General features: G+C 40.9%; 1 protein-coding gene across 2 annotated transcripts in view; it reads right to left on the reverse strand.

The window, feature by feature from the left end:
• The window catches only part of LOC114030122 (regulator of G-protein signaling 6), a 204,130-nt gene that overhangs the window by 90,538 nt on the left and 101,568 nt on the right, over positions 1–12,024 (reverse strand). For both annotated transcript variants that reach the window (XM_027844838.1, XM_027844840.1), the window contains exons 11-12: positions 8,846–8,956; positions 119–244 (exon numbers count right to left, since the gene is read on the reverse strand). In XM_027844838.1, coding sequence (XP_027700639.1) covers positions 119–244; positions 8,846–8,956 — 237 coding nt within the window. The remainder of the gene's footprint in view (positions 1–118; positions 245–8,845; positions 8,957–12,024) is intronic.

Consider the following 12,024-nt stretch of genomic DNA (forward strand, 5'->3'; position numbering starts at 1 on the left):
GAGAGAGAGAGAGAGAGAGAGAGAGAGAGAGAGAGAGAGAGAGAGAGAGAGAGAGATCCTGCAAATCTATTCATTCACATACACTATGCACACAGTCGAAAAGTTGTCAGAGACTTGCCTGAGGTTTTCTGAACTGAATTCCGACTCCAGAAAACGAAGGAACTGGTCTCGCCCCACTTGGTCCTTTAGTACCTCGTCAATGGAGAATCCCCATCTCTTTACACGTTGTTGGCTAGGCTCTTTGCTTTGAGAATAAAGGATTTATTAGTTTGTCTTTTTAGAAAGAAAAAGATAAATGGAAGGAAAAAGCATGTGTCATACATATTTGGGTCAATATTCCAAACAGGCTGGACATCCAATGCAATTGTGTGCTTTATACATTTAGAAATCAGTGGCATTTTCCACTGTCCTGATCCTCTTCTCTTCTCACTCTATACTATTTCATGAGGTGATCTCATCAGTTCCCATAGATTTAATTACCATCTATATGCTTATCCAGCCCTAACCTTTCTGCTGATCTCCAGTATCATATCTCCAAATAAAATTAGAGAACTTGAACTGGATGTCCCATGGACATCTTAAACTCAATATGTCCCAAACTGAACTCATCATTCCCCTAAAACTCTGCCCCATTCCCAAACTTTCCCATTACTGTCTAGGGCACTGCCATCCTCCCAGTCCCCTAGGTTCACAACCTAGGTATCATCTTTGACTCTTGACTCTCTCTGCCAGTCCTCCCCATATCCAATTGTTGCCAAAGCTTGTCAATTTTACCTTTGTAATATATCTTGCATATACCTCTTTCTCTCCTCTGATACTGCCACCACCTTAGGCTCACATCACTTCACACCTGTAGCAGTCTGGTTGATCCATCTACCGTAAGTGTCTCCTCACTCTAATCCCATCCTCTTCTCAGCTGTTAAATTGATCTTCCTAAAGCATAGGTCTGACCGTGTCACCCCCACTCCTTCTCAGTGAACTCCAGTGGATCCCTAGGACCTCTAGGATCAAACATAAAATCCTCTGGCCTCCAAAACCCTTCAGAACCCTCCCAGTCTTCTTCTACATTATACTACCTGTCTCCGCAAGTACTCTTCAAATCAGTGACATTGGCTTTCTTTCTGTTCTTCAAATAAGACCCTCCATTCCTGACTGGATATTTTCACTAGATGTCTCCCATGACTGGAATGTTCTCACTCCTCATCTCCACCTCCTAACTTCCCTGGCTTTCTTCAAGTCCCAGCTAAAATCCCACCTTCTACAGGAAGCCTGTCCTTGTTTGTTGTTTTGTTGGTCAGTCACGTCTAACTCTTCATGACCTCATTTGGGGTTTTCTTGGCAAAGACACTGGAGTGGTTTCCATTTCCTTCTCCAGCTCATTTTACAGATGAAAAAATGGAGGCAAACAGAATTAAGTGACTTGTCCAGGGTCACACAGCTAGTAAGTGTCTTAAGCAGATTTGAACTCAGTTCTTCCTGACTCCAGGCCAGTCAATCTATCCATAGAGCCACCTAGCTGCCCCAAATCTTTTCTAATCCCTTTTAATTCTAGCACCTTCTCTTGATTATTTCCAATTTATCCTGTCTATATCTTGTTTGTATGCAGTTATTTACATGTTATCTCCCCCATTGTGATGGAAGAGACCTTTTTTCCATTCTTTGTATCCTCAGCATTAAGCACAGTGCCTGGGACATGTTAACTTGTTAACAAGTCCTATGTAACTTTTCATGATCCCATGGACTTTGTCCATGGGGTTGTCTTGGTAAAGATACTGGAGTGGTTTGCCATCTCCTTCTCCAGCATGTCCCCAGTTTACATATGGGGAATTGAGGCAAATAGGGGTTAAGTGACTTGCCCAGGGTCACAAAGCTAGTAAGTATCTGAGGCCAGATTTGAACTCAGATCTTCCTAACTCCTGGCCACTCCTGCACCATCTAGCTGCCCACCTGAGGCATAGGTGCTTAATAAACATTGGTTGACTCACTGACCTAATTAGAACATAGACTTTGAGGGAGGGCCATAATTAGGGCATGAAAACTATAGCTTTGATCCAGGACATTGAATTTAGGGGGTACTTACTATCTCTGCAGTCCTTTAGTAGTTTAGAAACATTAGAGCTCAGTATCTAATTGGCATGAACAGTTAAAATAGGAAGCTATTACAGCTTGCTTCCTCCCTCTGTGGGCACACTCTTGGTGAAGTCCTCCTTAGCCCAACTCTCCCTGCCCCACACCCACCATCCCATTTCATGCTGCTTGTCATGTACTCAGTTTGTGCTACTTGCCTCAGGTGCAAAAATTGCTAATGACAGCTCTGTTGTGAGGTATGTGTGTGTGTGTGTGTGTGTGTGTGTGTGTGTGCAAGCCACAAAGAACATCAAAGAAGCAATTCTAAAAGGGAGGAAGTTGAGGTGGAAACTGAAACCCAGAGCAATCCTCTGAGCGTGGAGCTCATTGCAACAGAAAAAGAAACTCCATTAAATCACAGATAACCTATGCTTATACCATTTACCTTCAAAATACCAAGCTGGAAAAGACAGTGTAAAAGCAGAGAGGTGGTCTTGAAATCAGGAAGAAGGGGGTTGGAGTCCCACTCCTGACCCCATTAGCTGTGTGAACGTGGCCATAGCTTAACCTCCCAGATCTGCAGGCAAGCCTCTGTGACTAGACATTACAAAGCAGTTGCTGACCTGTCTGGGTAGAGGGAGTTTCCTTACCACCAATGGTTATCTACACCAATGAAATCACAGGTTTGGAGCACAAAGAAACAAATAAATAAACCAATAGCTGAATGAATAACCAAGGTGGGCCAATGACAGAGAGATGGAAATTTGGATCTAGAACTTTTTCTAAACTTACTCCAAGGCATAATTCCCATTAAATGGCTTCCAGGGTGATAAGGAAGACTGTTTTTTAAGAAATGCCTTTGGGTCTAAAGCTACCAATAATTTTAGAAACCTGGGTAGCATAAGATCATTAAACCATTTGAGTTCAGAACACAAGCTCTGGTGTGGATGTCATTGGGTACCTGTAGTCTGAACGAAGGTTTCAGGCAGACTCTGGTAAGTCTCAGAGATAGAATTACAACAGTGACAGCTACATCTGGTAACAACTGCAGCAGTGAATTGAAGCCAGCATGCAGAGGGAAAGGACTGTCAGTCTTTGGGGTCACTCTCTGGCACAGATAACAATTAATGCCTTTTTTGCCATTCTTTGTATTCCTAGCACTTAGCACAGTGCCTAGGCCATAGTAGGTGGTTTGTTCAGCTAAAATAATCTTTTGTACAAATAACAACACCATTTTTGTTTATTTATTTGGTTTTGTAGAGGTGATCCAGAAAGGCTGGGAGTCAATGATAGTGATGAAATCAGAAACATTGGGGAAAAAGCAATGATACTCTTCAGTGAGAACAACAGCTCAGACTCAAGAACTCATAATGGGAACCTTGTGCTTTCATAGGATAGTACCTCTCTGTGTTCATCAATGGTACTCATGTATCTGGAAATTCACTGCAGGTTCTGAAAATAGTCAGTCACCAAAAGAGTTTAAGTCAGAGTTCCCTAGTTTCAAGTAAGAATACCTGGTCCTAGGTCCCCCAAATACATTCAAAAGGCAGTTGCCACCTCAACTGCATAGTTTTGAAGGCATAATCCTTTTTTAGAGTAGGATGATCAGCTTTGTAATCTAGGAAAGGAATATGGATAATTAGTACTAAAGGACACACACATATGTATATAGTATTGTTGTTGTTGTTGAGTTGTTTTCAGTCGAGTACAACACTTTGTGATCCCATTTGGAGTTTTCTTGGCAAAGATACTGGAGTGGTTTGCCATTTCCTTCTTCAGCTTATTTTACAGATGAGGAAACTGAGGTAAACAGGATTAAGTGACTTGCCCAGGGTCATACAGGTAGTAAGTGTCTACGGCCATATTTGAATTCATGAAGATGAGTCTTCCTGATTCCAAGCCCAGTGTTCTATTCACTGTATCACATGGCTGCTTGTGTGTATGTGTGTGTGTGTGTGTGTGTGTGTGTGTGTGTTTAAAGACTGCTAAATCCTATAAAACTGGGATGCATTGTTGGTTACAGTAGTCATTGGATGCCCTACACAATAAACTTCCCTCCCCTAAACTCAAGTTACAGGTATTTGAACACCCATATGAACTTGTAGCATTTATTGTCCATTGGTGATCAATCATATAGTGCTTTGTGACCAGTCCTGTAATGCCCTTAAACAATTTTTCATGTATGCATCTTGTCTCTGCTTTCTCACCCCTATTCCCAGGTTGCTGGGCATTACTGAAGATAGTTGAATAATAAAGCCAGTTTCACCTAATACAAATTTCTGATGTATAATCTCAGCTTGATTCTGCCTGCTGCTTTACACTCGTCTCTTTTCTTTCTAGTGAACCTAGTGACCATTGCAAACCAATTCCATTCTCTTCAACAGCCTAACTATATTCTTACCTTCTGATACTTAGAAGGTAACCAAGTTCACTATTACACCGAGAGCTGTCTGAGACCACCTGCCAGAGAGTTCCTTTAGATCCCCCTCCATAATTCCCTTAAACTTTTCAGCATTATCCTCCATTCTCCCTTCCTTCTTATAACTGAAGTGACCTAAGGCTAATCCCTTGATCTATGCTCTTTATTCAACTCATAGGTTTACAGATTTAGAGCCTGAAGGGACCTCAAAGTCCATCTAACCAACCCTCTCATCTTACAGATAACGAAACTGAGGTCCAGATGACTTGCCTAATTTCACAGAAGTGGCAAGCATCAGATACAAGATTTGAACCCTAGTTCTTTGACCCTAGACCCATCTTTCCTTTTCCACATTCATACCTCCAACAAATATCCTCTCTTTCTCCTACATCTGCAAACTTCTCTTCTCATCTAGCTCTTTCTCATCTGCTGAGAAAATGCATGGGTCTCCAATTCTAAAAATGCTTTCCTTTGATTTTTCATACTCCATTAACTTTTGTTTCTATACCTCTCCTCCCTTTCACTGTTAAATTCCTTAAAAAGTTTTCTGTACTTGATGTTTCTACTTCTTTACTACCGAACTTCTATTTTACTATTTTTCCCAACTTCTTTTTTTTTAAATAACATTTTATTGATATAGTTTATTTCTTTTTCTTTCTTTTTTTTTAGGCAGTTGGGGTTAAGTAACTTGCCCAGGGTCACACAGCTAATAAGTGTCAAGTGTTGGCCTGAGGCCAGATTTGGACTCAGGTCCTCCTGACTTCAGGGCCAGTGCTCTATCCACTGTGCCACCTACCTGCCCCTTCCCAACTTCTTAAAAACCTTTTACCCCCACTAATCAATTGAAACTGCTCTTTCAAACAACACCAATGATGATGTTCCTAATCATTTAATCCAATATCTTTTTATAGTATTTATCCTACTTGACATTGGCAGAATTTCACAGAGTCGACCAACCTTTCCCATTGGATATTCTCCCCTTCCTTGACTTCATAGAAATCACTCTCTCCTGGTTCTTCTTCCACCTAGCTAAGCCCTTCTCTACCTACTTCACTAGTTCTATTTCCTCTTTCTGAATGCTCGAGGCACATGCTCCCCAGGGTTTTGTCCTGGGCCCTCTTCCATTTTCTTTCTACACCTCTTAACAATCTTATTCACCTCTGCCACTTCACCCATTTCCCTCTATGCGGGTGACTTGTAAAACTTCATTTCTAAAATCTACATGAACTCATGCGAAGTGAAATGAGCAGAACCGGGATAACACTCTACACAGCAACAGCAGTACTGTAAAATGACCAGCTGTGAATGGCTTAGCTATTCTCAGCAATAAAATGATCCGAGACAAATTTGAAGGACTTGTGGTGAAAAATGCTATCCAGCCCTAGAGAAAGAATTGATGGAGTCTGAATACAGATTGAAGCATTTTTTACTTTCTTTTTTTTCTTATTTTTTAATCTATCTTTTCTTGTACAACATTACTAATATGAAAATATGTTTTGCATGACTACACATGTATAACCTATATCAAATTGCTTGTCTTTTCAATGAGGGGGGTGGGGAGAAAAGGAGAGAATTTAGAACTCAAAATTTTAAAAACAATATTAAAATTATTTTTACATGTAATTGGGGAAAATGAAATACTAAACAATTTTTTTAAAACTTCATTTCTAGCCCTGACCTTTCCCTTGAATTCCAGATCCCATTGCCAACTGCTTATAAGCTATCACTATCTGAATGTCCACTCCCCACCTCAAACTTAACATATGGGAAACCACATTTATCTTTCCTGTTATTCCTTATTCTCCTGATCTCACTGTTTTGTTAATGATACCGTTACATTCATCCTGGTGATTATCTTCAATTTTTCCTCTCATATCTATTCAGCTACCAATTCTTGTTGATTCAAAAGATCTGTGTAGCATCTTTTGAGTAAGTTCCCCCAATATGGCTTCCTTGAAATCAGCTCATGCCAGATGAACCTCATTTCCTTTTTCTTTGAGGTTAGACTAACTAGACTGGTAGATCAGGGGAAGCACTTGACAAAATCCCTCATGCCAACATTATAGATAAGATAGGAAAGAGGACGCCTAGATGACAGCACAGTTGGGTAGATTCAGAACCTGTTGAATGACCAGGTCCAGAGAATAGTCATTGATCAGTTGATGGCCACTGGGAGGGAGGTTTTTAGAGGAATGCTCTAGGGGTATGGCCTTGGTGCTGTGTTGCTCAACATTTTTGTGATTTATTTTGATGAAGCCATGCAAAGGCATGCTTGTCAAATTTGCAAATGACCAAAAGCTGAAAGTGGTGTTTAATATGATAGATCTTGGGCAGAATCAGGATCCAAAAAGATCGTGCTACTTAACAAGATTAAATTTAACTGGAACAAGGGTAAATCTACACCTGGATTACAAAAATCAATCAGACAAATATGAGTGAGATGTTAGACAAGAGTGTGCTTGAGAGGGGAAGATTGGAGGGTTTTAGTGACTTGAGTCAACAGTGTGATAAGACAACCAAAAAGCTAAACTTATTCAGCTACAGGGCAGCTAGGTGGCACAGTGGACAGAGTGCCAGAGCAGAGTCAGGAAGACTCATCTCCCTGAGTTCAAATCTGGCCTAGATAGTTATTAGCTGTGTGACCCTGGGCAAGTCACTTAACCCTGTTTGCCTCCATTTCCTCATCAGTAAAAAGAGCTGGAGAAGGAAATGGCAAAACATTCCAGTATCTTTGCCCAGTGACTTTCTCTTAGGGCAAGTGTCATTGAGGGACACTATACACTGGAACGACCAATAATGTCAATTGATATAAAAATGTCCTTGGTTCTTTGTGGTATTCTTAAATTCCGGTCTTTCTCAATACCCCAATTGCTACTTGGCCTTTACGTATGACATAACAGTTCAGGAAACATGACTATAACCCCTCCATTGTGTCTCCTGTTTTTATGGTTCATGAAGTACGGCCTACTACTGCCTTTGTCATAATGGCTCAGCTAGATTTGGGGTGGCATTGGCTGAAGGTGGGCTCCTTTCAACACAGGATGGAGAGGTATTCTTTTTAATGAGAGAGAAAGAGAGAGAGAGAGAGAGAGAGAGAGAGAGAGAGAGAGAGAGAGAGCTAAAGAGAGAGTTAAATGTATGTTCCCATGAAGAGACCAATTACCTAATTAATCTCTCTTGTGAGACTCTACTAGGCTCATGGATGAGGTCTAATATTTGCATCAGAGCAATAATCTGGTTGGGTACTATAGTATGAATGCCTTAGGCAGAAACCAGTAACCTAGTACAGCAGGACCAGCGGCCTACTAAGGTCCTCTGGGCTCAGGGACCTAAAATTAAGCCCATTTAGAGGGTCATGAGATCTAGCTAGCTGGGAAGAAACAAGGCACTGAGTTATTCTAGTTCAGCTAAATTGAGGCTTGCTTCTTCTCTGACTTTTAAAAACCAAAGAAGAATCAGAAACAGGCATCATTTGTCAACTGTCATGTTTCTATGTACCTTTTCTAGCCTGATATAATTCTATGATCTATTTGTATGGTAAATGAACCCTAAGAACTATAGGGCCCATTGAAGGCAAGGACTATCTTTTGCTTTTCTTTGTCTTCCCAGCACTTAGCACCAGTGCATTGTTGTTCAGTTGTGTCTTTGTGACCCCCATGGGGTTTTCTTGGTAAAGATACTGGAATGGTTTGCCATTTCCTCCTCTAGCTTTATGCAGGCAAGGGTTAAGTGACTTGCTTAGGATCACACAGCTATTAAGTGTCTGAGGTCAAACTTGAATTCTGGTCTTTCTGACTCCAGGTCCAGTATCCACTTTACCACCTAGCTTCCTGGAGAATAGTAGGTGCTTAATAAATGCTTTATTGACTAATTGACTGACCCTCAGAAGTCTAGTTCAAACTCTTTCGGAAACACAAATTCTATATATGACACCTGACTGAATCACCCAATGTGATAACGAGTCCATATCTCTCTACCTTGTCTCCAAGGTTATTCATTCAATTCGACAAATGTTTAGTAAACACCTACTAGGCATAACACATTTACACCCATTAGGTATAAGGAAGGTGTATGACACATAAAGTATATGCCAAAGATGCCTTGATGGAAAAAGGGATCCTATGCTAAAATCCAGATCTACCAGTCTAGCAACCTTGTCAAAAAGCAAATGAATGTAATCTGACAAGTTTTGTTCTTAACCATTTCTACAGTGGCCCTCATTAGCCCAGAGACAATGGAAAGCTGCCTTGAAGAGCATTACTAGATCTCATAGAATTCCCACTCCCCCTCCCTTTTGAAAAAGATTAATTTTAGTTCTCTCAAGGTAATATTATTATTATTATAATTTTATTTTTATACCTCATCTCTATGTCCCATAAAGTGATGTCATCACTGATCCATGGATTAGAAGGCTCTGCTGCAGTTATCAAAGGATCATATTCCACGTACTGTTCCGTGTAAGCTATTAAGCTGCGGCAGGGAGGGAAGGGAGAGACAGAGGAGACAAAGTCACCAATCACCATAGCAATATCATGTCAGGGTCACAATCTTGTACTTCAAATGGTCAATGCACTTACCTCACTAGATGCTGGGAATGAGCAATTAGCAGGAGGCTCCAACTCATTCCCCTAGCAGTAAGGGGGCATTGCACAATAAAGGGAGCACATAGCCCAAGGTTTATTTCTTCCTATCCCAAGCTGGGCTCATGTTCATTCCTTCAAGGAATCTGAGATGGATTTGAAGTTTTAGAGGACAACTGACCCATTATCATTTCACTTCTCCATAGTTGGAAGAAGTAGAGGGATTCTAGCATCAGATATAGACTATAATCTCCAATATTAGAGAAGTCATCCTCTTTAAGACATAAATCTGCTAGGAATGGAGGACACTGGAGCCTTTTAAAAGAAAGCATAATGGGTCTTGATTGAAGTACTCAGTTGGCCCATTTCAATTTGCCATCAATGCCACATGCTGCTCACATGATCACCTAAAACTGAAACTGCTTATGTATGATGGACTCGGGCAGGAGTGTGCTGGCAAATGTTTAACAAATGACTCTCTAAAAATGTATGAATGATACACACTTTTAAGTTTAATCTATATTATTAACATTGTCTCCACCACTTAACTCTAAACAATAAGCCAAGCCCTGATTTGTAGTATTTGCTGATTTTTTGAGGTGTAAATGCTCACACTGAAAATTTAATAATTATCTCTCTGTTCAAGCTGGTTCCAACACATCCCGGGGAGTCCACATGGAGGTACCACTGGCTTTAGAAGTCCCCGTCCCATCATGGATGGAGTTGGGGCTGGCTACAAGAAATTCAGCTCAACCGAATCCCCAAAGCCTATTAGGAATTTCTCCACCTAAAACCTCTTCTCACAATCCTGCTTAAACAAATATAAATAAAAAGGCTTCTCTTTAGCCAAGCTTAGAGTAAATAGCTTCAAAATCTTTGGGGGAGTATCTATATTTGCTTTCCCTTTACACCCTCCTCCCCCCCAACCCCTTTCATTTAACCTAGAAGTCAAAAAAAGTTATAAAGAGTTATAAAGATGGTTGAACAGAAACAGCAGGTTAGTGCTAACCATTTGTAAAAGTTCCTTACTCTAATAGTGAGAACTCAGAAAGAAACCTGGGCTGGAGTAGAATTTCCACAGTACAGTGGAAAGAGTATCGGATTTCCCTTTAACGGACCTGAGGTCTAAACCCAGCTCTGCCACATATTTGCTTTTGGGCAAGTCACTTGACCTCTTTCGGCATTAGTTACCTGATCTATAAAATGAAGAGGTTGGACTAGATGACCACTAAGGTTTTAGGTAACCTTCCAACTTTAAATGATCATTATGATCAAATATAACAGAGGGGAAAGAGAGCAGAGTCATAACAGTTAGCATTTACATAGGGCTTTGATGTTGGCAAAATGCTACAAATATTATCTCATTTTATCCTTACAACAACCTTTGGTGGTAAGTGCTATTATTATCTCCATTTTATAGATGGGAAAACTGAGGTCACAGGGAGTTAAGAGACGTGCCCGGGGTCACAAAGCTAGTAAGTATCTAAGGCAGGATTTGAACACAGGACTTCTTGACTCCAGGTCCAGTGCTCTACCAAATTAGAGTGAAGGCTTCATGCATTTCTTGTAGAATAACAAACAAAGGGCACACATTGAAAATGCAAGTGGTGCTGGGGGAGGGCAGGATTTGGAGGCCTTGCCTATGGGCCCCCAAATGCCTTGTCCCAGCTCTGGGGAACATGTATCCCCTGAAAAGTAATTTGTTTTTCAGTTGCATCTGACTCTCTGTGATCCCATTTGGGTTTTTCTTGGCAAAGATACTCAAGTGGTTTGCTATTTCCTTCTCCAGCTCATTTTAAAGATGAGGAAACTGAGGCAAACAGAGTTAAGTGACTTGCTGAGGGTCACACAGCTAAGAATTATCTGAGGCCAGATTTGAGCTCAGGAAGAGGAGTCTTCCTGATTCCAAGCCCAGTGCTCTATCCGCTGAGCCACCTAGCCGCCCCTGAAAAGTAAAAGGAGATGCTAATCTGAAGCCGATTTAGGGGCTGTACAGGGGCTTCCTTGATTAGTGCTTTCTCTGCTTGTGTGAACATCTAACAGCTACTTGAAAAGAAAGTTTTTTATTTGTTTGTTCTTTTAAGCCAAACCACATTGCTTTGTTATTATAAGAGAAGTAACAGAATGTGCTGAGAAGGGCTTATAGAGAGACTTAAGGGGTGAGCTTGAATCAAGAGAACACGTTGGAAGGATTTTCTGTTTGAGACAATGTAGGAGATGGGTTGTTATGAAAGCTGGAGAACAGCAGCCTAGGAAGGCATGTATGTGAATGTGACCAGCATCCTTCAGAATTCTAACAGACACGATGGGCTTTATAAGATGCTGCATCAACTTTTAGTTCATTAAATTTTTTACATGATTACATAACCACCTTGGGGAAAAGGAGGGAGGTCAGCCAGCCACCTTAAGAATGGAGATGGATGGTTTTGTTAATGAGCACAGTAGGTGAGGAAAAATTAGGGGCTGGCTTGCGAGAAGGGCTCATGAGCATTAGAAGGTTCTCCATGGAGGACTAAAAAGTTGTATTTCCCATTATGAGATGAAGTGTAAGGGTCCTTGCTGGTCAACCCAAAGAATGATCTTAAAATGTCAAAAGTAACTAGGAAAATATGATGTAAAGTTGTGGAGGAAGCTGGCACCAAAGGCCCCAAACTGGGTAGTAAGTCAGAGAAATGGTGTGTTGCTTTAGCCATCTTAAGAGAAATAATAGAATGCTGAGAAGAGCTGGTGTGGAGAAAATGGCTGGATTAAGAGGTGAGCCCGGATCAAGAGACTGCATTTGATAGGACAAGGAAGGATTTTCTGTGTAAAACCATGTGAAATGTGGGATACCATCTAAGCTAGGGAGCCATAGCCTATGAGAACACTCCGTGTGAATGTGACTAGCATTCCAAGAGTTATTGGTCACACTAAGAAAGAAAGAAAGAAAGAAAGAAAGAAAGAAAGAAAGAAAGAAAG

This window comes from Vombatus ursinus, unplaced genomic scaffold (assembly GCF_900497805.2).
Source record: "Vombatus ursinus unplaced genomic scaffold, bare-nosed wombat genome assembly UNPS02014945.1, whole genome shotgun sequence".
NCBI lineage: Eukaryota > Metazoa > Chordata > Mammalia > Diprotodontia > Vombatidae > Vombatus > Vombatus ursinus.